At 36.7% G+C, this 27,513-nt stretch overlaps 2 protein-coding genes across 5 annotated transcripts in view; one reads left to right on the forward strand and one right to left on the reverse strand.

Moving 5' to 3' along the window:
• The window catches only part of COL21A1 (collagen type XXI alpha 1 chain), a 203,497-nt gene that overhangs the window by 160,352 nt on the left and 15,632 nt on the right, over positions 1–27,513 (forward strand). For all 4 annotated transcript variants that reach the window (XM_047734032.1, XM_047734033.1, XM_047734035.1 and 1 more), the window contains 4 exons: positions 609–662; positions 17,588–17,632; positions 20,114–20,167; positions 21,757–21,810. In XM_047734032.1, the coding sequence (XP_047589988.1) occupies positions 609–662; positions 17,588–17,632; positions 20,114–20,167; positions 21,757–21,810 (207 nt within the window). The remainder of the gene's footprint in view (positions 1–608; positions 663–17,587; positions 17,633–20,113; positions 20,168–21,756; positions 21,811–27,513) is intronic.
• Positions 24,913–26,502, reverse strand: LOC125102655 (elongation factor 1-alpha 1-like). Its single transcript, XM_047734036.1, has one exon. It carries the CDS (start codon positions 26,449–26,451, stop codon positions 25,063–25,065), a length of 1,389 nt encoding a protein of 462 aa, XP_047589992.1. The 5' UTR covers positions 26,452–26,502; the 3' UTR covers positions 24,913–25,062.

Raw genomic sequence — 27,513 nt, forward strand, 5'->3', positions numbered from 1 at the left:
CTTCTTCTACTTAAATCCTATAATAATTTTTCCACATTACAACAAATATTTTCTTGGGATTTCTTTTGAAATTGCATTAAATTTTGATTAATTTGGAGACATCTAACATCTTTATGCTACGAAGACTTTATAGCTTTATGACTATGAATGAGTTTTTCTGCCCATAAATAGGATAATATATCTCCTTTTATTTAGGCCTTTTACCTAACTTGTTAATAGAATCTATAATTATACCTAAAAAATCCTGTACACTTACTAGAATTTTTCTTCAATATTAAGTAAATGATAAAATAGCAAACAAAATTTTGAATATTTACTTTTTATTGAAGTATGGTTGACATACGGTGTTACATTTTTTTGTTAAAGTGCTGTAGACAATCTCTGGTATACAACATAGTGATTCAACAATTCTATATGTTATGCTGTACTCATAAGTATAGTTACTCTCTGTCGCCATATAACATTATTAATAATAATAATCTAGAAGTAATGTTTATGTTTGTATCTAAGGTACTTTAATACTCAGTGTTATATATCACTATTTTATAAACATGCCTGAAATTGTAATTTTCTGTTTTATTTATTTATTTTTTTTTAATCATCAAAAGGGAGAAGCAGGACCTCCAGGTGCTCCAGGGCAGGATGGATCACGGGGAGAGCCTGTGAGTACCTTCTGAATGCAGCTCTCAATACTGAAGTTCTTTTCTTCTCCTAAAATCCTCTATTTAAATACACCTGTCAGGTACCCTGTTGTTGTTCAGTGACTTCCAGACTTGCATGCTACAACAGCTCTTTGCGGAACATTATAGGATATTGAAATATTTAATCCTTTTTTTATAAAACAGGGAGAATGTCACTAGCAGAAAATTCACCTGCAGTATGAATTACAATCATGAGTACTCGTGCCCACACAAACAAATGGTGAATACAAACAGCCTAGTCTGTTGCTGAGCCTTCAGCAAGCGTCACTTTGCCAATGGCTCGTTGGGTAATATGCTCCCTGGGGTCGTATGTTCAATATAACTTGGGGTAAGGAAACATGATTGAAAAAGTGCTGGATCTGAATCCTGGATATATGTGTTTTCAGCAAGTGTGCCAGATGACTCAACTTCACTTACCGTTTTCCCCACCTTTTATTCCTACAACTTGTGGCCAACATTGGCCAAGATTGAAATAACTGCTGGTCTCATTTTATTCATCAAAGGAACTTATGGGGAATTTAAATGTAGGGGAGTTTGCAGCCTGTTTTGGGGATGAGTACGTTAAGAAGTTTGAAAATAGCCAAGATATATTGCATTTTTTCATAGAGTGTTCAGGTGAGCACTCAGAATCCAAATATTGGACAAAAGACAGAGAGCGGAATCACAGAAGCTTCTTAAGTGGGGTGAATGAGTGGATTGACCTACTCATAGAATCATTCAGTCAAATATTTATTGAATTCTCATCTTGTGTATTATAATGCACCGGGACAAGTTCTCTACATAGCTACTGCCTTCATGGAGCTTATAATCTAGTTTGGAAGACCGCAAAAATGACGCAAATAATTACCAACCCAAGGCAGTTTATAGTAAGTGCCAAATGGGGGATTTAACATGAAATCAGAAGACCAGGGTTTAAAGATAATTTCCTGCCACATTCTAGCTCTGCAAGCTGAGGTAAATCAGTTCGCATCTCTGAAAACCTTTCTCCTTATCTGTGAATTGTACATACTTAAAGTACCCACTTCACTGTGTTGTTGTGAGGCTGTCTTAGGAAACATATGGGAAAAAAGCTATGAAAATGTTGCACAAATGCATGGAGTTCTCCTAAACACAGAAAGAATATAGAAAGGGAACCTTGTATCATGGGGTGATTGGGAAATTTTTACGAAGGATCTGGGGCTTGATTTGATCATAAAAGGATGACGGGGAAAGAAAGGAAGACCAGAGGGAGAAGGAACATGAGTGAAGACACACAGGTAGGATGGTTAAGTGTGTGCTTAAGAAATAAAGAAATGATCTAAATGCAGTCCTGGGGCTGCAGTGATAGAAAGTGAAGTTGGGAAGGTGGGATAGGATTGTGATACAGCAATCCTCAACTGAATTCGGGGAGGAAACTCTCTTCACTTGGCATGGAAGCGATGTGAGAAGAAAAAAAACCTAACATGATGCGGAATAGTGCTTTAGAGGCAGTTAGGAGCTACTGGTATATTCAGGATAGACTGAAAGGAGAAGAGACTGGAATCAGGACACTAACCAGCTGGCTATTTGATGAGGCCTCAACGAGCATGTGAATTGGACTGGAGTGTGAGCTCCATATATCTGACTCATAATTTTCACGATTAAGGAAGAATTCCGAGACCTGGTAACTGGATATGAGACCGGGTATGTTTGTTTATGTTCTTATTTCGAGAGAATATAAGGTGTGTGCACGTAAGCACATGGGCGTGCAGGTACATGAGCGTGGGGGGGGCGGGGGAGGGAAGACAGCTGAGAGAATGAGAAACATGAAAAGAAAGAGAAGAGGGAAATAGGGGACAGCTAAAATGAAAACCAGGTTATAATTTGAACTGGTTATATTATAAATCTTGGTGAGTCAGTTATTTGGAATTTGTAGCTCATTTTCCCACAGAAACAATGTTAGAAAAGGCCGACTGACCAGCAAGTCTACATGAACCATAATGTGACAGGAGCAGCATATATTTACTTGAAAAATAAGACTGTTGCTGTCCTGTTAATGAAACCAAATAGAATAAGTAGGGAATTAGGAGCGCTCAAGGGGCCGTGTTTCTCTCCCAAGGCTGCCTGTTCCTCACGGCAGCCAGAAGCAGAGGCTGATTTGTGTTTTCTTCTACCCTGCCTGCCCCCACTTTACTCAAGATTGACCTCTGTCTAGAACTTTCTCACTAGTATAAATTTCCATCTCAGGCCCTCCTGATTTCAGACTTTACTCTCTCTGCTCCCTTCCAACATTCACCGCATTCCCAGAATGCGTAAGGCATTGAGTTTAGTGAGAGGGACTGGACATGGAGGCTTACACCCTCGCAGTGGAGAGAGACAGTGAAAGGATAAAGAGGCAAAAGCTAATCACAGAGTTCTAAAAAAGGCAAGCAAGGTTCTGGGGCACCAAATTGTAGTGGGATAGTGGGGGTATTTAGAATATAATCTCTTCTAAACCAGTCAGGTAGAAAAGTGGGAGTTACCAAGAGAAACTCTTCAGACTCTTTCCTACTCCATCCCACCCGATCAAGGAAGGCAAGAATGGTCCCTTGCCCTTTTCTGTCTCTCTGTCTCTCTTTCCTGCCAGCCGCTGGAGAGGAGGCCAAGTTTCCTATGTCAGAAGACATACTCTCTTAGGAAAGCAGTTAATAGATTGAGCATCTAAAATTGGCCCACATTATCTGGATAGAATTCTTATGGTCTGTATTCTTTTATAGTGAAGAACGGAATTGCGAATGATTCTCTTCTTTTGGCCATTAATGAAAACTTGGTTATTAAAAGTAATATCCTGTGAGGATTGGTCTTTACCATGTGTAGATAAAGCTTTGGAAACAGGAAAAAAATGAAAGTTTTTGTATTTGGTGATGCAAAGAAATGACTACTCTTCCATTATAGTGTGGATACTGCATATAAGTATTTATAATGAATGATTTGGCCCCACGAAAAAGGACATGTTCACTTTGTTTGTTCCATAATGTGGCAGCCAAGAAAATTAATGGAGCTTAAGTTGAAAGGACAGAAGCTCTTAGAAAAATGCTTTAAAGATAATTAAACACAGCTTATAGCAGCTGGTTGATGACTCATCCCTGTAAGCAGATTGGTAAATATGAACACTAATGCCTGGAACGCAAATTGAGGACAAAGACTGTATTTCTTTGGGAAAGGGTTATATTGTCTAAAGTACGATTACATTCTAATGGCTATACTTTGAATTTTAGTATTGGTCATTTCTAGTAGGAATTTAGCCCCAAAGGTGATTTATTTTCGAAGTGGCGAATTATATATAACTAACTTCCATCCAGGTGACTGTAGACTCCTTTCTAACACGTGCTGGACTTACTATGATTGGTTTCAAGCCTGTAATGCTCTGTTGAAGGATTATATAATCTTGTCACTAACTCAGCAAACATTTACAGAGTGTCCACATTCTGCCAGACACGATCCTACTCCAGGAGAATGTGGAGGTTAATTTGTCACGGCCGTGCCCTGAAGCAGTCACACGAGCCAGGAGATGACAACATAGTAGAAATGTTAGGTAGGCACAGGGGGTCTTGGAGAAGATGTGTATAACACTAAATGCACTCGGGACCATCACTGAGCCCGATTCGTTCTTCTTTTCTTTTTAGTAATAGCCTTATTGAGCTATAGTACACTGTACGGTTCACTTGTTTAAAGTGTATAGAGATACTTTCCTAAACAAGGTACTCTCTTGGCCAGATTCTGGAAGATAAATCGGAGTTGGCTGGTTGTCTGGCCTGGCAAGGCAGGAACCTGGAGTATGTTCCCAAATGTAGAAGTAAAAACAAAGTCATGATATTTTAGAAAAAGCTGACTCGAATTCAGGCTGCTTAAGAGACATGAAAGGAATGGGGTAGAAATATGCAATGAAGTTGTGGGTGTAGATAGCAGCCGGTCTGTGCCGCTCGAACTTATATCCAAGAATAGTGGGACCTTTTCAAAGGTTGCAAGTAGATGAGTGAGTTGATCAGATTCAGAAAGTTGGAGAAAGATCACTCTGACAGCAGAATAGAGAATGGATAGAGGTGAGCCAAGGTAGAGGACAGAGCCTGGCAGCCTTCTAGCTGAGTTCTGTCCCCTGCAGTTACAACCAGGACGGGACCGATGGGAGACGGGGCAGGGTGAGTGGGACTGATCTGAAATGAACTGAAGCAGGACCAGCAGAGCTCAAGGATGGTTTGGATGTGGCACTTAGGATGAAAAAGGTTGATTTTCGAAGTCCTACTGCATGGACGATGACACAGAAGACCAGGCAATAAACAGGAAAGAGAGCAAGAAGCATTAGTTTGGCCTGGGGAGGTGATCCTAAGGTATTTTCAAATGGAACCTATTGAGATAATAACAGAAGCATTTAAATAAGTGGCCTGTGCTTTGGGTAATGAGCAAAGGATAGACACCGCTAATGAAATTCTAATAAGAAATTGTGGGTCAGATTCAAGGACATTTTAGAATTTTGCAAATACTGTGGGTAGTAGGTTGAAAAATACTACACCCCCCCCCCACGCCAGATCATCAGACCCTAATGCCTGCAACCTGTAAATGTTATCTCATATGAATAAAGGGTCTTTGCAGATGTGATTATGATATTGTGATGAGGAAATTATTCTGGGTTATCTGAGGAGCGGGGCTGATCCCAGTTGAAAGGCCCTAAGAGCCCAACTGAAGTGTCTCAGAGGCATCCCTGAGAACATGGTGGCTGCTACTGGAGCAACACAGCCCCAAGTCAGGGAATGCTGGCAGCTCCAAGATGGGAGACAGGGAATGGATTCTCCCCTAGAGCTTCTGTGGGGAGTGCAGTGCTATTAAGACCCAGACTTCAGACTTCTAACTTCCAGAACCATGAGAAAATAAAATGGCATTGTTTTAAACAACCAGGTTTGTGGTGAAAAAAAAATTTTTTTTTTTTAACAACTGTCACAGGAAACTAGTACACTGAGGCTTTAATCTAGTGCTATTTTATTTAGCAATGGACCCATGTAAAAAGGCCATGGAAGCACATACTGATACCTCGCAAACACTAGCCAGCACCTGTAGTGATTAAACATATTTGGGATTAAAGCAAGTCAGCAAGTTTAAATGACAATTTGGTTAAAAGCAAGGCTCTTCAGCCACCCTTATTTTCTGATTCATAACTTTTGTTAACCTCTCCAGTGTTTTTAAAAACTTACTTCATCCACTTCTTATTTTTCTGCATTTTTGCATCATTCCATTTAGTAACTTTTAGCCCATATGTCTTCTCTGTAGTCTTCATTGTCTTGCAAAGTTGGAACAGATTTAATGTCTGATACTAAATGTATTATGTATATAAACTGTACAAAATGTATACATACCTAAGCATAGTTTAAAATGAGATACTTTATAAATGTGTATGTATAATAAATAATCTACATGGTAAACATATGGTTTAATCCTGTTTTGGATCACTGCTTATTTTTTCTCCAGGGTGGTTTTTGATGTCTGTTATGTTCCATTTTTGCTTATCAGTACTTTATTTTCTCCCCTAAGCATACCATTGTTTTGTAATCCATTATAAAACAAACAAACAAAGGGGTGGATTTGGAGTGTTTTACAGTGGTCCTTTTTTTAATAAAAAGATCTTAAGCTTGTCAGACTACATTTTCGGTTTTGTATCAAGGAATAAAGAATAGTCTGATTGCTTCAAGGAATCCTCAGTTGTTGGAAGTGTGTTTTCTGAACTTCTCACCAATAACTTTGCTTTTATCTTGGGCAGTTGAGGCAAGTGGGGTGACAGGGCAGCTGCACACCAGAATTCACCAGCAGTTGAAAAACGAAAACTGGAACATTCATATTTGACCAAATGAATTTGTAGATCAAATTATGTTGACCCAGTACTTCGCCATAACCAGTTGTTGCTGGCCAAACTATCTGTAGTATCCATGTTTCCACTGCTTCTTTGTCATAGCTGTTCTTGTCCTGGTGCTCAATCCTGATGACCTGCTGTATCTAGTGTTACACTTTTGCTCAGTCTGAGCCATTTGCTCGCTAGTTCTCTCCTGATTGACCAGCCCCAGGTGGCTCAGGGCAAAGATGGGTAGGCAGCGCCTGGATTCCATTACTTGAGCCAAGATTCCTGGAGCTCCATGAGGATGAGAGAAAGGATGATACATTTCCTGGACCTATGGAGGTGAGCATGTGTTTATTGTATCATTTTTATAGGGGTGAAGATGTGGGGGTCACTGTACTATATTTGAGGACATTGGCTCAGGGAGGTTTTAGTTTCCTTTCCTCAAGTCTTTCGAATTCTTGCTAAACCACATGTCGTGCTTGTGTCTATGGTGTAATGTTAGCTGGTGAACTGGTCCAAGTCATCATGTTCTTAAGAGACAAGTAGGTCTTTTGTTTCATCAACTTCTCTCTGGGCTGATTGTTTGACGTGTCATTTTTATGCTTATAAAGCCAAAGGCATCCATAAAATTCTTGGGAAAATTTCATGTTGAAAGGCTATGGTGGTTTCGCTTCATTATCTTCATAATGTGGTGAGATCTTTATTTACCTACTTGATTATATTTTTTATTTATATCAAGAAGAAAGGTTAAGAGGGGAAAAACCTGAATTCTATTATTGTTCCTATTTGATTTGCAATTGAACGGCAAGCTTTTTTTACAGGTCTTCTGTACAGATTTGTAACATTTTTTTTTCCCCCACTCCTCTTTTAGGCATGAAAAGTGGCACATCCTTGGTATGTGTTGAGTGAAACAACCTTAACCTGATGTCTCCTAAGAATTTCCCATGGCATTTCTCAGTGTGAAAGCAACTCACATCAAACAACTTAGAATGTTTGAAACACTTGTATTTATTATTTAAATTCTAAGGTTATGTTTTAAAACCTGATTGAGAGTAATCCTTAGAATACATTTTGAAATAGGTTTTATCTAAATTAAATCATGTACACATCTGATTTGTCTGCAGGAGTGACTGAATTTATAAGCAATACGTGCAACACTTTGGTTTCCCCAAATAGGGCTTTGGTTTTGTAATGACTATGAAACTATTGTATCTTTTTCTTTACACATGAAAAGCAAATGTCGGCCCATTATCTGTATAAGTTAGTTAATAAAATCCCACCAGATTTAACAAAGCATCTGTTTAATTCTTTCCTTACAAATGATTTCGCTGGCATAGTAAACAAGACCACCATCAAACACCTTTATCACATTGTAGATTTTAAATTTAGAGGCTCTGTGTCTATGGTACTGATCATTTTTCTTATTGTTCTGAAGAAATCTCTTAAATATGTTCATTGTAAAGTTATTGATAAGCATCAAAATGTACTTATTTCCATTTTTCTCATTTATTCATTCCTTATAATTCAAAAAAGGCTTTATTGAACTCTGAAATGACAAGAGCAATGAATGTAATTGAACTATGAAATGCTGCATGATTAGTTCTCAGAATGGGTAGCACAACCTGTGGGTAAAGAGAATCTCGTGTTGCTTATAGAGGCTCAGTATTCTCATTGACATACAGATTGATTACATCCACCTCAGTTTTGAAGAGAAGGGGTGAGAGGAAACTTGCATCACCATCTATACAGGATATTTAGATTTCAAAGATTTCAAGACTTTGACTTTCACATTATGTTCTTTAGTCATACAGAGGCTGGGGTTGTTTTGTGTACTTTTTATCTTTGTTGTAAGGTATCATATGATCATTTTGAATTAGTCCAAATACATTCTCCATTTTCAGAGCATGAAAATATGGAATTAACAGTGTTATTCAAGACAAGGCATATTTATTTTAATACTGGGTTCATGATCCATAAAAATGCTATTTTAGCATATGAAATGAGAATGTTTTTCATTCATTCTATTTTCATAAGTGTGGAAACTAATATATTTTTTATGTGATCTGGAGTGCACACTTTGATAACAAGATTTTTTCATTCTGATGAGCTTTTTTTTTGTTGTCTTTAAAAAATATTTCCAAGATGCTTGAGTGTGGTTACCACATTGAACACTAGACAAATGTTTTATGCCTCTGAGAACATCAGAAAATCATTTATGTTCTCCGTATGTTAGGGTTTGTTACAGATGGGTACATACAGATGGGTAATATCTGAGAAAGAGCACTTGAAAATATTTGTTTATACCAATATGCATTTTTATTTTTGATAATCAGGTAAATACCTAATAGGTAATTGTCAATAGTGTCAGATGGTTTGTAAAAATGACTTTTGTAATTTTGAATACTGAACTGTTATTTGAAACAGATATACTTTAAGTCATAGCTGCTTTGCTGTTTTAACTTTGGTTTCTTTAAAAGATTGTGGCTTTGAAACTCTTTCAGCATAGATTCACACTTCTGAAGTTGTAGGTTGAGGTTAACTCTTTTAACAAAAGAGTTTATTAATCATGAGTAGACTAGTATTGAGAATGTTCTAAAAGTCATGTACGACTCTAATGGTTCACAATGAATTTAATCTACTGGAAATGATCAAGTGAGATTGGCATATAACTTTCTTTTAATAATTTTTTTAGAACATAGGGCCTAGGTATTTTCAATGAAGATCTCTTTCTTGCAAGTGAAGTATAGTGATTTGATGAACTAATACTAAAATAAGGGCAAAGGAATTTTATGATGTCTGCATAAAAAAAGTGCACTTACTTGATGGATTTAGGTAAAGTATGAAGAACTTATGACCAATGTATTTTAAGAATGGAATTACTAATGAGACAAACGGAGAAACTACCATGAGAGAGCTTTAGGATTGTTGCAGATTCTTACTGAGATGTGGAATCAGGTGCTATATTTGCCAAGCAATCCTAGAACATACGATATTGTACCAGGTGGTTTTAGATAGAATAGTTTCTCTGCAGTTAGAAAAAATAGAACATTTACTCAAAAAACATATTGTACAAAGGTTTATATAAAAAACCTATGGTAGGTCGAAATTCTTAAATGCCATCAAAGTGAAGTTAATCATGAGAAGCTGAGTATTAAGACTTTTGGTGAAGGGTTAAAAATTGGTGGGGAGGGACGCCTGGGTGGCTCAGTGGGTTAAAGCCTCTGCCTTCGGCTCAGGTCATGATCCCAGGGTCCTGGGATCGAGCCCCGCATCGGCTCTCTGCTCAGTGGGGAGCCTGCTTCCACCTCTCTCTCTCTGTCTGCCTCTCAGCCTACTTGTGATCTCTGTCTGTCAAATAAATAAATAAAATCTTAAAAAAAATTGGTGGGGAAATAATCTATAGTTGTTTTTGAGTAAAGAGACTTAAAATGGATTATATGAAAATTTAATTGGTAGATAATCATAAAAACTTCTTGATGACTTTTCTAGCTTAACACCCCAATGCAAATAATGTTCAAGAGTTAGTTGCTTGCTTGGTTGGTTTACTATATATAGAACAGTGTTTCTCCAACTCTGATCCGGAGTACCTTTACCAGAATCACCAGAGATGGTTATAAAAATTCAGTTTCCTGGTCCATCCCAGTCCTAATGTATCAGAATTAGGGCCTGAAGCCCAGGAAACTGTATTTTTAATGGCTGCCCTTATATGTGTCTGATATAAAATTTGATAACCAGTGACATAGAGACTGTGATACAGGTTGATCAAAATAGAGGAATATGAAGGTAGGAGAAAGATAAAGTTACCTATTTGAGAACAATTAATTTTAGTGACATTGGTAAATGAAAATAGAATTATCATCTTATTAGCTACCTTATTCTTTAAGACTGTATGTGCTTTAGTATCTTTCTCTGTCTAAATGAACTTCAATATTGCCATGAATGATAAGAAATTATATTTCCAAATAGAGGCAATGTTCTTGGTGTATTTGAAATACTGTATTATTTTTTGACAACATTTGGAAGCAAACCTATTGTGGAAAACAAAGGTGCATCTACAGTTGAACAAAACTAAGTTGTTTATATGAAGATTGATAAATCCTCACAAAGATAGGAATTTGGTCACTGAAATTTATTTGTTTTGTTACATTTTCATTGAATTTTTTAGGTTATTAATTTTCCTAGAAATATACTTTGAAAATATTTTGGTATTTTTTTAAATCAATTTTTAGATCTGATCTATTACCATTTTTATTTTAGAAATAAAATTATTCTTTTTCTTCTGCTACAGGGAAATGGTATGGCAAATCTTGTCAAATGACAAATTCCTGGCTGTTTTATCAAAGAAATTGGTTCTTAAACACAGTATTGTTCTTCTCTAGATGGAAAGACTGATGCCTTTGTCTAACAGTATATCCTTAGCAATGTGTAAAAAATTATCTGTGAGAATAACCTACCAAGGCATGAAAACTAAGCAAAACCCTCTGAGGTCACAGCCGTGAGGTTGCAGTATATTTCTTTCTTGATTTAGTTGTGTGTGTGTGTGTGTGTGTGTTTAAGATTTCGTTATTTATTTTAGAGAGAGAATGAGGGGAGGGACAGAGGGAGAGATGGAGAGAGACTCTCAAGCAGACTCCCTGCGGAGCTGGGAGCCCAATGTGGGGCTTGATCTCACAACCTTGAGATCGTGACCTCAGTCAAAATCAAGAGTCAGATGCTTAATGAGCTGAGCCATCCACACGCCCCTTAGGGTTGTTTTATTTTTTTAGTGAAATAATAGCCACAACCATTAATATCTTTACTTTTTTTATTTTGAAAGACAGGTACTTAGCAGTAGTTTCTTGAATGACTAAAATGTGGGGAGAAAAATCTTAAGATTTTTTTTCTGAGAAAGTTTTGAAATCTAAAACTACATGGGCCGAGTTTTTAATGTATTATTTATGTACATTTTAATTATATTTTATTATATTACTTCATGTATTCATTTATTATACATTTTATTTAACTTCGCTCAAATAGACAAAAGTAGAAGTTGTGCTGTAAATTTCAAAATCTGCCTTCATTTACCTGAATCCCAATCCCATCCCTAGAGATAATAATTATTCATTTAATAAGATTCTTTCCAAGCATATTCTTGAATATACAAATACATGAACAGAACACATACACATTTTTAAAGTAAAAAGTCTTGTCCATTGAAATTTTATTTAACTTTACAGTATTACAGATGTTTTATCATATCTGGTTATAAGAAAGAATATAACCTCTATCTCATTTCATTTTATTTATAGCATGGATATATTTCATCTAACTTCCCCTGTTGATGTTACATATATTTCCATGTATTATGCAATATTTGGAGGGAAGGATGTTTTCCTCTAAGTGAAATTACTGCTTCAGAATCCAGCTTATGCTTTATTCCTGATTTTAAGCAAAAATGTCTAGTGTTTCACCAACTATGTTTACAGTTGGTTTCTGATGGTTTCAGATTCAGGTTTACAAGGTTCTAGACTTAGAATCGTATGAGTTTTTAATAACGCCTGATAAATTCTGCAAAATGCATTTTTAGTATTTTTTGAGAAGACTTTGTATAGTTCCTCCTCTAAACTGTTAATAACTTGTGTAGACATATTATATGGGTATATTTCTTAACATTGAACACTTATTGCACCCTGAAGCAAGTCCTCTTAATCATGCTCTACTGTTCTAATGCACAGCAATATTTGATTTACTAACATTATGGTAAAGCCGTTTGCATTTGTGTTGACAGATTAGTTTGTAGATTTCATTTTAGGTATTATTGTTGACTGAATTTGTTATTAGGGTATCATGGCCTCATAATGTGAATTTAAATCATCTCCATCTTTAATGCCCTAGAGATGTTTAAATAACAAAGAAACTATCTGGTCCTTGGATATTAGGTAATATTTCTGTGGTAGGCAAAATAATGATTCCTCTCTTGCCCTGTAAGAGATCCACATCCTAGTTCCCAGAACATCAACTATTTACCTCACAATGTAAAGGGACTTTGCAGACATGGTTAAAATTATTGACCTTGATGGGGAGCCTAGGTGGCTCAGTTGTTAAGCATCTGCCTTAGGTTTAGGTCACAATACCAGGATCTTGGGATAGAGCCCCCCCATCAAGCTCTCTGCTCCACGGGAAGCCTGCTTCTCTTTCTCCCACTCCCCCTGCTTGTGTTCCCTCTCCAGGTGTGTCTCTCTCTATTAAAAAAAGATTTTTTTAACTCCCTAATATATTTCTTGTGCATGATCTCACTTGTTAATGTAGAGGGACAGGTTATTTTCTGGATTCCTGGGTTCTCGGTGAGTCCATGACTTTCCCATGATGTGGTAGTGCAGAGACCATCCGTGGTTGAAATTTTGTCCTCCCCTCCTCTTTTGGGTTTTCAGGTATGTTATTTTAATTTGCTAAACATTTGTCTTTTTTTGTTTTGTCCTGAAAAAGATACTTTTACAACAGAAAAATTGTTTATAGAGTATCTTTTTGGCCTTTAAAAAATGTTGAAATGCTTTTAGATGCTGAAGAGAAATGCCAGTAACTTGAAGCAACTTTATAAGGGCTCGCACGCAGGTAGCTTTTCCTTTTGATGCCATTCCTGATCTCTCTCTGTAACTTATTATGTCAAACTGGTGACATTTTCTATTGTGTATAAACATAAGTAGCACAGAAATATTTACCAAAGTATTTTCTATTGAAATTACTTACCTTTGTGTACTTTGGGGTCCAGTCCCATGTGGGTCCTCATCTGTAGCCTAGGGAAGAAGAAATTCATCCAGTGTTACTCAGATTACTTTTTTCCCCCTTGAAGATTAAAGGGAGTAGTAAAACTGTGTTAAAGTATTAAAGGGAATAGTAAAGCTGGTGATTTCCTTATTATGGGTTTATTGCAAGTACTTATATATTGGTTTGTTTAGGTTTGGCAGCTGTGGTTGTGAGTTACTTCTCTTTAGCATTCTCTTACCACAGCGTAATCTTTTTACATCATTCATAATGATCTGTCAGTTAGTGTGGAATTTTAAAAAAGGATTGAAAAACATCGTGGGGTTCAACTGAAAGTACATTTGAAACTTTTGGTTATATTTTCCTGAAAGAATTGTGATGGAATACATGTGAATGTTTAAAAAGCAAAAATCATTGTAGTCAAAGTTAGCCAAATGGGAACAAACAAAGGTAGTGGATGAGGGCAATGCCAATATGATGCCGCCTAGTGGGAAGACTTAGATTGCTGGAGTCCTCTTGGGTGCAAGGGGATGTTTTGGAAGCAAGGGTAGAGAGATGCAAGGTAGAAAGACCCCGCCCCTCCCCCCACCCCCAACCACCAAAAAAAAAAAAAAAAAAAAAATCCTTAAAACTGAGGAGGAGGACACATTTTGAGATGGGGGGAAAATTGACTTCATCTATTTCACAACTTTCAAAGGTCAGGGAGGAGCTGTGAAAAGACAGTCATGAAAATTTGTTCACTAAAGTGCCAGCACTGAGCTAAGCACTTGTGAGTTCATTGATAAAATGTACCAACTCTCTGAGGTAGATTTTATTATTTGCCCCGTATAAAATGGAGATACTAAGATTCCACAGTTTAAATATCAGGCTTGGAGTCCATCAGCCCCTGGATAATGAGATGGCTGACTTCACTGTCTAAACCTGTAACTGCTTCCTTTGGGCTTTTATTAATAATCACTATAATAACAGTTGTAATTTTTGTAGCTAATAAGAACAGTACTACAAACGTATAGGTGCTTTTTCTTCATGAATCTTTAGGAACAAACAAATCACTTCTTGATACAATAGAAAACGTAACATTCTTCTGATATTTTGATAACTGTATATTAAATATCTATACCACTGTATGGAAAGGTTAAAAATTTTGATATAAAAATACCATTAATGGGTTAGATTTGTTTTTAGTACATTGAAAATAGTGCATTACTTACAGGCAGATTGGCTCCAAGATGCTCTGATTTCAGGGATAAGATAACTGAATTCTTTGGACATGAGAAAGTATCAAGTGATATTTTTTGTGTATTCTAAGTAATGTATCATGGGCACATTTCCTTCATCGCAAAGTGGACTTTAGGAAATAGAGGCCAAACCCCTTATGCCAAATTATGTATTTCTATTCTTAATGACTTTTTGTTACACATCAATGATTTAATGGTTACAGAGAAAATTCTAGAACAGTTTTTATGTCAACATTTTTTTACCACAACATTATGCAGGATTTTCCAGTTGACTTTCTGCTCTTTCTCAAACCCAAACTGAAATCACAGAAGTGGGGGAAATATACCCCTTTACTCTTACCAAATAAAATGCTTGTTTCTTTCTTTATTTCACATTCTCACAGTTGACTGAATCCAAAACCACACAGGCCAAAGTGAAATATAAAATAGTTTGCTTGGAAAACATTTGCTGTATGAAGTAATTGTCACTAAATACTTTGGATCGACAAACTGGTAAATTTCAAATGGTTTTGAATAAGACTTCTGCTAGTGTAAAATTGGCAAAGTTTAGTGAATTTGAATAAATGGGAGCCCAGAAAAATAAAATCTAGGAGAATTTTATTAACTAATATAGCTCTGACTGACTTCAGTTCTGGTTAATTTCTTTCTCAACAGTCTTTTATTCCAGGCATACCCATGGTATCATGTTAGTTTTGCCAAGAATTGCTTTTATAATTCAGTTTTACACCTTCTTTTTAAATATAATGTAGTTTTGTATATTTGTGTTTGATATTTATAAAATAAGCAATAGTTCTTGGCATAATTAGACATAGAATATATGATTTCATATCTCTGAAATACATTTTCATGTTTTACTAACATGTTAAGATGATAAGAAAAGGAATCTTTTTTTTTTTTTTTTCAAATCTGAAATTTCCCCCCAAATACTCTCAGTATCTGATATGCTGAAATAACATAAGATTTGGGCTATGTCCTAATATAGACCAAGCTCAGTATTATAATTATTTAAATAATAGGACATCAGATCAGATCCTGGGAGTGAACTGTGGGGGCTCTCAAGGGCTCCTGGGAGGTGGACGTCAGGGTGCCTGGGCATAATTCCATTTGCCCCCACAGTGAAGACATTGCCTATCTGACACTGGAATCGGCTTCAGAAACAGAAGTAGAGGCAGGATGTCTGTTAACTGGTTTGTACTAATGTCACAGATTGTGTGAAGGCATAGAGACTTGAATCGTGATGAAACTCTAAGCAATAAAAGACAGAATGCAGCAAGAAATCAAGCTTCTCAGGTCTGACGGTATCATGGGCAACTCTATGACCCCTTTTAGAGATTCTTGGGCCCAAGGGACACTGCATGGCCACAGCAGTGTCTAGTGTCCACTTGTGTCCAGTGTCTAGCACCACTTTCAGCATAGAACAATGTATGTCTGTCTTGTATCTGCTAAGATTTTATAGTCAGGTCTTATTTAAATTCCGGACTTAATGTAAACCTTTAGTGAGTTTGTGTATATGTGTGTTTGAATGGGAGCTGATTACAGATGGTTTCATGCCAAGTTATGGTCTATGAACTGGAGGGCTTTATTTGGAACATTATTGATCTTAATTGATTGCATTGAGAATATGCATTTTCTGCCTTGGAAGGATGCAATTTATATCATTCTGTGTTCTTTCTATGTAGAACTCAGTTATTTTAATTTTCCTGTATGTTTTAAAGAAAACTATGCTATGTTTTATAATATTACTTTAAAATTTACATGGTTTTTTATTATTTTCTAATTCATATGTTTATGAACGCTTGTGTTTTCAACTGGACTACAATTCCACCGTTGATAGTCATTGCTCACACATAACCTTTGTTCTCTGAAAAGGGTGTAGTGCCATGGTGAAATGAATGGAGCCAAATAAAATCAACATGAAATCCAATTTATGATTCAAGTTCAGATTTTAAAACCAGAACTATATGCATGTGTCTTGCATTATAATTGTGGCTAACACATTGACCAGTATTGTGTTAATAAAGTCAAGATGTGAAAATCAAAATAATGGCCTACTCTCCCTGTAATAGAAGATAACTTGATCTCATTGTCAGTGGCCTCTCTACCACCTGCCTTGATTTACTCAGGAGTGCTGCTGTTCTTTGAGTGCCATGATAGTGCAGAGGGCTTTCAAAGAAATACTGATGGGGCCTATTTCCTCATCTTTCAATTTCCTCTTTCTGCCATCTGTCTATGTTGCTTATTTCCAATGTTACTTATTTTAACTGAAGTGCCATCGAGAAAGAAACCAAGAAGAATGAATAAAAAATGAAAATTGATTAGTACCATCACTGTTTACTTTGGCTGGTAAAAGATTATTTTGGTAAATGGATTGAAGGACCAACAGTAGAACTGCTTGCCCATTAATGAATGTGCTAATATTATTCTCAAATTTATACAATGAAAATTAATATTCTCTGAATCTTGCTGGAGAACTTGTACATCTAGGTTGAACCAAGTGAAAGAGTTCTCTCTCCTTCTGTCCTGAAACTGTGACCTGCATATTCTTCGTGGTTTTATCAATAAGGGAATCATTAGGAGAATGATTGATTTTATATAAGGAAGTTCGTTCCTGGGTGTTTCATGGCTCAGTTTGGAGGATGTTGGTTAATCTTATTAGTTTTTAATTATGGTTGTGAGGCAGTGGGGCCCTTTGGAATTGTACTAAATCTGAACTCCTCTGACTTTACAGGTTTTCTTGCATTACTCATTTTAAATAGTAAAGGAATATATTCAAATGAAATATCCTTCTTTTTTTTTTATCACTTATGTTGGTTTGAAAGAAGAACCAGGTTAATATTTCATAAGTTTTTCTTTTTGGAAGACTGTATTTAAAATTTGAACTCTCAGTAGATGTTCATATAATATTGACTCCCATAAATTTTCTCTTTTCCAAATTGGATTATCAGTAGTAGTGTTATATTATAAGTGGATGACAGAAGTTTGAAATTACGCATTATTTACAAGTAAAAAATCCTATTAGGACTTATTCTTCCTTATGATACAGTCCACACTTTTAAAAATTGAAATTTTACTTTATTACTTTTTAGGGAATGCCAGGATTTCCTGGAAACCAAGGATTAATGGGACAAAAGGTGAGTATTAATGAAACTTGAAAGATTTGGGGCTAGATCTATTTATTAAAAGGGCGAAGTGGTGATGACTTCACATAGAACATTCTTCCCACTTTCGTAGCAACAGTTAATTGCTCAAATATGATATAATTTCAGAAGCTATTATTTTATCCTTATAATTAGCTTTTGTTTTGTTGTTTTATACAGATAATATTTATTTGAATTTATACATGTGCTTTCTGTTTTACGTGGTTACTTTTTTTTTTTTTTAAAGATTTTATTTATTTATTTGTCATAGAGAAGCGAGAGTGAGCACAGGCAGACAGAGTGGCAGGCAGAGGCAGAGGGAGAAGCAGGCTCCCTGCCAAGCAAGGAGCCCGATGTGGGACTCGATCCCAGGACGCTGGGATCATGACCTGAGCCGAAGGCAGCTACTTAACCAACTGAGCCACCCAGGCGTCCCTACGTGGTTACTTTTCTAATGCTCTTTGACTATCCTTTTGGGATAATTTTACTACTTCCTGAACTATATCTTTATCAGTTCTTTTTTTTTGTTTGTTTGTTTTAAAGATTTTTATTTATTTATTTGACAGAGATCACAAGTAGGCAGAGAGGCAGGCAGAGAGAGAGGAAGGGAAGCAGGCTTCCCACTGAGCAGAGAGCCCGATGTGGGACTTGATCCCAAGACCCTGAGATCTTGACCTGAGCTGAAGGCAGAGGCTTTAACCCACTGAGTTACCCAGGTGCCCCTCTTTATCAGTTCTTATTACACATATCTAGGTAACAAGTTTCCAGATTTTATCTAATTTTAGATATTTTACTCTTGGTTTTGAGGGATCATTTTGTAGGGTATATAGCTCAAGGTTGACGATTATTACACTGAAACATGTTGAGGATTTTCTTCTGTTGTCCTCAGGGTTCCATTATTAACTATGAAATATCTGCTCTCATTCTAATTATTATTCTTTTGTAAGTGGTCTGTCCCTTTCTTTGGGATTCTTCTAAGGTATTTTATTTGTCTTTCATGTTCTGAAAGTCATTACTGTGTATCTATATGTGCATTTCTCTTTATTCACCCTGAGGAGAATTCACTTTCCTTCCTGACTCTGTGGAATTATTTCCATTAATTCTGGAAGATATCACTCATTATTTCCAAATTACATCTCTTCCAATCTTTGGAACAAAGATTGGAATTACAGTTAGATGAATTTTATTCCTTCTCATTTTGTCCTCCATGTTTCTGAAGAGCTTCTTATTTTCATATTCTTGATTCTAACATTCTGGTTAAATTTTTTAGATATATTTCCCATTGTACTTATTCTTCCTTTACTGTGTCTGCTCTGCTTTTTAAACTAGCAAAACAATCATAAAAATAAAAAAATCATAAAACAAACCAATCATACTTTTCATTTCTAAAAGTTCAACTTTTTAATAACATCTTTATTCTTTTTTTTTACATCTTTTTATTCTTGATATCATCTTGTTCCATTTACAGTCCTAATCATCTTTCATGATTCTATTCTTTAATACGTAAAGACCTCCTATATTGTTCTAAATTCTCTTTCTAACAATTCCAATATCTGCAATTTGTTATTTCTGTTAACTCTCAGTCTTGTGGCTTGCTCCCTCTTTCTTTCTTGAAAAATATGAGCTCATTGCTTCATGTTAATTGGTGTGAGTTCTGGCAGCCTAATCAGTCCATGGAGAGCTGCCTCCTACTAGTAGCCATGGATATCAGGTCAGCCCCCTCTAAGAGTCCTGGGTCTTCATAGGGATTAAGGATTCCCACCCTCTTCCCATGGCTAGTCCACCATTCACTTTCCAATGCACTCTAGACACCTCCAGCCTTCTTGGCTCCTGCATCTCTACCTCTGGCAAGGTTTCTGCATAGATCCAAATTTTCATAATCACAGTGTCAACCCAGAGTATATTTTATTAAAATGAGGGATCTTTGAAGACCTCTCCAACTTCTTATAAGACCAACACTCTATCCCAGAGGATGTTCTTTCCAGGTTTTTGTTCTTGTTGTTAAGGATTCAAAGACTCACTTGGAATACCTAGTTAGCCACAGTCCAAGAAATTGAAGTATAAATGCTATTTTCTACGTCCTGTATTTTCTTAATTTATGTTTACTATCATGTTTCTTAATCTATGATAAATAAGAAAATTTTTCATGTGACTCCCCACCTCCCCCCAACTGTTGTCTCACCTCACCAACTCTGTGTGAACTTCCAGGTCTTGGTTTGAAACAATGATAGTATCACTCCTGATTTTCTCATAAAGATATAGGACTTAGTGATTTCACAGACCATACGCCCAAATCTTTAAGGTGTTTTATTCCTGATTTTTCTATCCTATGTTGCTTCTGGTTTACAGTAGAGAAAGAGAAGGCAGACTGGGCTGATTGGTAGTGGATTTTCACTCCATAATGCTTCAGTAGGGAATTCCTGGAAATGGATTTATAATTCAAAATTTTAAATTTGATCTGTATTTGATTTTTAGGGAGAAACTGGACCTCCAGGACCACTAGGAAAAAAAGGAGCTCCAGGAATTCCTGTATGTTAATGTCATTATTATCAGGGTGTTTGAAATACAGTTTCAATGTACCAGGAGTTCTTATTTTGGAGTTTATAAAACTTGGGGTGGGTGGAATTCAGCAGTGAGATTTGGGGGATCCACAAATCCATTTGTATGAAAATAATTATATCCATTTTTCTAGAGGATTCCATATTTCTTCCAAATTAAGATCAAGAATTCATAATGTAGATAAACCAGAAAACAAATATTCTATCTATTCATTAAAAAACTACATACCATAAAAAAGTCTGAAACTTAATAATTTTTTTTACTTTTTAAAAAAATTACACATTTTTATACTAATGATGGAGAATATATTCAGAACACATAGTATAGCAAGATCCTAAATTAGTGAACAAATAATTTTAGGAAGTTTTGAGAGTGGAAGGGACATATGAGTTTGGTATTAGAAATTATGAAAATCCTATTGTATGTGTGCAAGATTGTATAAAAATTGCTAGAAGTGATGTTGATTTTAACCTATGAATCAAATTGCCTATAATAACTTTAAGTAAAATGGTTATCTTTAATGTTTAACAGTTAAAGGCTTTATGTCAATTAAAAACACAGATATTTTATTCATTGGTGAAAGAGTTGGTGAATTTTGCACATAAGAGTAAGAAAGAAAAATATTGTGCATGAGATATGAACTTGACTTTAGGGGAGGTTTAAAAGAAGATTCTTCCCTTTAAAATGGAGTAATCTGTCTCCACTATCACTATCACATCATTTGTTCATTGAAATAATATACTTGGTTATTTACCAGGATCTATGTTAGCTAGAGCTTCACTGAACTTTGAGAATATGTACACTTATTATATCTAATATTTCATACATGATTCAGTGAACCAGTATATTTTACATTTTATAGTTGCAACAATATCCTAAATTAATAGCAAAGCATAGTAGTGATGACATAGAATCTTCAGGATGATCCTACTGAGATAATGTTTTCTGATGATATTAATTGCATAGTTTTTGCTCATCATGTTTTCTTGGCTATGTTTAAGAGAAAGCAAATGTTTTCAATGTATGTAGTGATATTTAAAGTAGAATCTAAATTAAATTAGTTCCTTGTTGCTAGAGTAATTACTATCATATTTTGAATTATATGGTTAGTTACAAATATGACCATTTAGTAACTTGAAGAGAGATTGTTATATTCAGGGAATTTATTAGGTTGTAACTCTTTCAAAATATCATTTAAGAAAACAGAAATTGAATGTAAAGTTGACCAGGATGACATCTGTGAAGAAACCTAATTCTTAGCCATCTTGACAAAAGGGAGAAAGTAAGAATGTAGGAAAGAAAACCAACTTTTGTTTACATTTGTCTTTTACTAGCATTCCAGGAATTTTTGCTATTTGTAAGTTATTTGAGCAAACATGTTAGGAGGGCTTTGCTTTTTTCACTATCCTTTATTTGGATGTCTGTGGGGAACTTTTCCTCATATTGTATTATTTTTTAGCAGATTAATTATTATGAGAACGTGTGCTTTGGAAATGGATTTAATATTTTTTAAATAATGTTTTCTAAGTTACTCTCGAAACTTCCACTTAAAAATGTAGGGTTTGATGGGACGTGATGGCTCGCCCGGTCAGCCTGGGACACCAGGATCTAAGGTAAATAAAATGAAATTAATAAGATATAAAACTTTGTGGAAAATGACCACTTATGTACTCAGTAAAACCTAATTCTACTGATTTTATTTAAAATGTGGTTTTAATTCTATGGATGATCATTTGTAAGAATGAAATGTTAGAAACTAAACATATAAAAACAGGATGATGTAGAGTGGGTCTGGTTTGAGCTGGAAAGTGTCCAGAATCTCTGATTACTTGACCCCCTCTTCCTCTCTTGTCATCCCAGGACTGTGTAGAGTTGCATGGGGTTTGGTTCCAAACCCCACCTATGGAGTGGGTTAGTAGTTAGGATTGAGGATAACTTTTTACTGGTTCCTAAGTCATCATCTTGATATTATTTGGTAGTATGTATATGGAATTTTTATTGTAAAATGCCTTGTCGTGAGTTTTAGTAGGTGTTTTCTCCTTCAGGACTGAGGGTAAGATGGTACTTTATCTTTACTTTCATTTTTAAGAAATGTCAGGCAAGCCTGACAAATATGTTTAGAATGTCAGGTTAGGTTATTCTCAAGATAGAACTGAAACTCCGAATACCATGGTTTGACCATATTCTAGGTGATGGAATCCTGTGCTAAGAAAACTATTGTGTTTTTTTTTTTTTCTTGGTTTATTAGAGGCTCAAGTACGTTCTGGCTAGACTCAGACTATTCTCAACTATTTAATGAGTAGAATGTAGGACAACCTTCCAAAAGGAAATGATGCAATTCCTGTTTGAAAGAATTAAACCTTTAACTAGACATTGTCCCATGGGAATAGACTCTGGCATACAAAATTAGTGTATGAGGAGATGACTTAATCTATTCTACTTTCAATTTCAAAACTATTTAGAGAAAGAAATAGGATAAAACATCATGGGAGCCCAGTGTTCAGGGAAAAGTAGCTACTGCCCTTCCATCAGTGGTGAACCCTTGTGAATTGTTGGAGTATTGTGTGTCCTACAGTAGTAAGTGTGTACTGAATTGGTGTAAAACCTTTACCAAGTAGAGATTCTGCATAATTTCTCATTTATTTTCTTTCTTTCTTTCTTTCTTTCTTTCTTTCTTTCTTTCTTTCTTTCTTTCTTTCTTTCTTTCGATTCATTTACTTGAGATAGAATGAGAGAGAACATGAGCTGGAGTGAGGGGCAGAGTAGGTTCTCAATTGAGCAGGGATCAATCAGAGCAGCCCCTGATTCGGGGCTAGATCCCAGGACCCTGGGATCATGACCTGAGCTGAAGGCAGACGCTTAACCAACTGAGCCACGCAGGTGCCCCTCAAAGTCATTTTCTGAGAAGATACCGAGTAGTCATATACTCCTAAGGAACTGGGGTACAGTGGACTCCCCCCACGATGTTCTGGATGTTCTAATTCTTAAGAATTCAGCCTAAGATTTCCTCACCTTGTTTTTACCAGCTGCTTCACATCCTTAGCTCACACTGAGCTGGGGGGTCATTAAATCTGCTGGAATTTCCATAAAAGGTTTTAGAACAATCCCTTATGGCATCCACCAGTAGAGTAGTTTCTATTGTTAGAGCTGGGAAAGCAGGTGGCTGTTTCCAGGATCAGTTTATTTTTACATGAATTACTGTAAAGTTTGTTTTCTCTTATCCTGTACTTGTGCAATTGTTTTGTTAATAGTTGATTCAGAGTGTTGAAATTATACCTCTTGAATGTAATCTTTTCAGTTAGACACTTCAACTATTTTCTCATGTAGTATATTAGCTCAGGTGTTCTACACATGGCCATATAGTAAATATTTCAGTCTTAGAGGGCCATGTAGCTTCTGTTGCAGCTCCTCAGTCTGCTATTATATTGCAAAAGCAGCCATGGACTGTGTGGAATGTGCCTGTGTTCTGACAAAAGTTGATTTACAAGACTCTGCACTGGGCTGCATTTAGCTCGTGAGCCTTGGTTTACCTAGCTCTATGTTAATTTCTCTCTGCCTGTTTTTTTTTCTTTCTTTTAAAGATTTTATTTATTTATTTGGCAGAGAGAGATCACAGGTAGGCAGAGAGGCAGGTAGAGAGAGAGAGAGAGAGAGAGGAGGAAGCAGGCTCCCTGCCTAGCGGAGAGCCCGATGTGGGACTCGATCCCAGGACCCTGAGATCATGACCTGAGCCAAAGGCAGAGGCTTAACCCACTGAGCTACCCAGGTGCCCTCTCTGCCTGTTTTGTCAACTGTGATAAGTTTGTGAACTATGCTTTCAATATCAATTAGTATGAATTTTAGGGTGGGACAAAAAAAAGCTGTATTAAATAGGGCAAGGGTGAGGCTGAAACTCTGTGGTGGATCTTCAGAAAACTTCTAACTTGGTTTATGATACCCTTTTTTTTTTTTTTAAAGCCATTAAACCATACTAGATTGCAGTTTTAAAAATTATCTAAATGACATTAGGATATGTTAACATAATCAAGTAACTTGCAGCAAGTTTTGTCACCTTTGTGAATTTCCACTTAGTCACTTACAGAATTAAAAAATTTATTTATTATTATTATTTTTTAAAGATTTTATTTATTTATTTGACAGAGAGAGATATCACAAGTAGGCGGAGAGGCAGTCAGAGAGAGAGAGGGGAGAGGAGGAAGCAGGCTCCCTGCTGAGCCCTATGTGGGACTCCATCCCAGGACCCTGGGATCATGACCTGAGCCGAAGGCAGAGGCTTTAACCCACTGAACCACCCAGGCGCCCCACAAAATTAAAAATTTTAAAGAACCATTGTTCTATGGCTTAATAATGTTGTTATGTGCTGAATGCTTTAATTATGTACAAGTATCGTGTTCATATGTTTCTCAACATGGGTAACCTAGAAAACTTTTCAAAAGCTGAAAATGAGGTTGGTTACCTTTACTTATTAGTACACCCAGTTCAGCCCTTGCTTTTGTCTGATACTGACTAGATTGGGATTTTAGGTATCAAGGTATATTTGAAAACCAGCACTGTCTTTTTTTTTTTTTTTTTCTCATTAAACTTTTGTTTTAATGGGTCTCAAAATTCTGTGACAGATTTTTGGTCACGTTGTTTCCATTAAAAAGTACTGATTTTAAAAACTAATAACTTAAAACTGCCACACACACAAAAAAAAACAAATGGTCCACAAAACATTCTCCTTTCCTTCTGAAGGTTTTACGATGCATTGTTATCATTAACCAGTCTTTTACTATTAAACTTAAATGGCCAATTGACACAAACAGTTCTGAGACCGTTCTTCCACCACTGATTAAGACTGGGGTGGCAGGTATTGGGGATAATATTCATTTAGCCTTCTGAGCTTTCTGGGCAGACTTGGTGACCTTGCCAGCTCCAGCTGCCTTCTTGTCTACTGCTTTGATGACACCCACAGCAACCGTCTGTCTCATGTCACGAACAGCAAAACGGCCCAGAGGAGGATAGTCAGAGAAGCTCTCAACACACATAGGCTTGCCAGGAACCATATCAACAATGGCAGCATCACCAGATTTCAAGAACTTGGGACCATCTTCCAGCTTTTTTCCAGAACGATGATCTGTCTTCTCCTTCAGCTCAGCAAACTTGCAAGCAATGTGAGCTGTGTGACAATCCAGCACAGGTGCATATCCAGCACTAATTTGGCCTGGATGGTTCAGGATAATCACCTGAGCTGTGAAGCCAGCTGCTTCCATTGGTGGGTCATTTTTGCTGTCACCAGCCACATTGCCACGACGAACATCTTTGACAGATACGTTCTTGACATTGAAGGCCACATTGTCCCCAGGAAGAGCCTCACTCAAACCTTCATGGTGCATTTCAACAGACTTGACTTTAGTTGTAACATTGACTGGAGCAAAGGTGACCACCATGCCAGGTTTAAGAACACCAGTCTCCACTCGGCCCACAGGGACAGTGCCAATACCACCAATTTTGTAGACGTCCTGGAGAGGCAGACGCAAGAGCTTGTCAGTTGGACGAGTTGGTGGCAGAATGCAATCCAGAGCTTCAAGCAGTGTGGTTCCACTGGCATTCCCATCTTTACGGGTGACTCTCCATCCCTTGAACCAAGGCATGTTAGCACTTGGCTCCAGCATGTTGTCACCATTCCAACCAGAAATTGGCACAAATGCTACTGTGTCGGGGTTGTAGCCCATTTTCTTAATGTAGGTGCTGACTTCCTTAACGATTTCCTCGTATCTCTTCTGGCTGTAGGGTGGCTCAGTGGAATCCATTTTGTTAACACCAACAATTAGTTGTTTTACACCCAGTGTGTAAGCCAGAAGGGCATGCTCACGGGTCTGCCCATTCTTGGAGATACCGGCTTCAAATTCACCAACACCAGCAGCAACAATCAGGACAGCACAATCAGCCTGAGATGTGCCTGTAATCATGTTTTTAATAAAGTCTCTGTGTCCTGGAGCATCGATGATGGTCACGTAATACTTGCAGGTCTCGAATTTCCACAGGGAGATATCAATGGTGATACCACGTTCACGTTCAGCTTTCAGTTTATCCAAGACCCAGGCATACTTGAAGGAGCCTTTTCCCATCTCAGCAGCCTCCTTCTCGAATTTTTCGATAGTTCTTTTGTCGATCCCACCACATTTGTAGATCAGATGACCAGGAGTGGTAGACTTGCCCGAATCTACGTGTCCGATGACAACAATGTTGATATGAGTCTTTTCCTTCCCCATTCTGGCTTAGGCTGAGCGGTGGTTTTCACGACACCTGTTTTCCGGCGGCAAACCCGTTGCGAAAAAAAAAAGGAGCACTGTCTTTTTAATTTTATTTTTATTTATTTTATTAACATATAATGTATTATTTGTTTCAGGGGTATAGGTTTGTGATTCATCAGTCTTACACAATTCACCACACTCCCCATAGTACATATCCTCCCCAATGTCCATCTCCCAGCAACCCCATCCCTCTCACACACCTCCCCTCCAGCAACCCTCTTTTTCCTGAGATTAAGAGTCTCTTATGGTTTGTCTCCCCCTCTGGTTAGGTCTTGTCTCATTTTCTCCTCCCTTCCCCTATGATCCTCTTGTCTTATTTCTCAAATTCTACATATCAGTGAGATCATATGATAATTGTCTTTGTCTGATTGACTTATTTCACTTAGCATAATACCCTCTAGTTCTGAAAACCAGCACTGTCTTTGACAGTCACTCCTTATTAGCCAGCAGACGTGCTCTCTCGCTATATGCCTGACCCCTTTTATACTTTTATATTCTTTGCCCTGTCAAGTTGGTTTTGCCCTCCAAGCTTTTGTTAGAAAGGACAGCACTCAAATTCTGAAAAAGAGCACAAAGTAAACATTTTCTGATTCATATATATATATTTTTAAAAGCCACTATACATTTGAAGGTAATTTTCTTTCCTTGCATGCTGAAACTGAGTCATCCTGAGAAAATGAAACAGGGCAAAGATGATGATTCTCGGTATATGGGATGTTGTTACAATACATGGCTCTAGCCTATAGAATATGGAGACCCAGCCAATTAGCACTTGTTTCTGAGGTTTCAAGTCTCGTCCCTTACTTGTAGCTGCTAGCTTTAAAACATGCTTTCAGAAAGCTTTATGAATATGAGGATTCATTCTTTCTGAATAAGTAGGCTTAACATACAGAGTCTATGTTTGATACAGTTGGAGAGTTGAAAATGTAAAAATCATTTTAAGTTTATTCCCTTAAGTGTCTATATCAGATATATTGTGACTGCGTTTTTAAAAAATTTAATGGTTTGATGCATTGACAG

This window comes from Lutra lutra, chromosome 6, assembly GCF_902655055.1.
Source record: "Lutra lutra chromosome 6, mLutLut1.2, whole genome shotgun sequence".
NCBI lineage: Eukaryota > Metazoa > Chordata > Mammalia > Carnivora > Mustelidae > Lutra > Lutra lutra.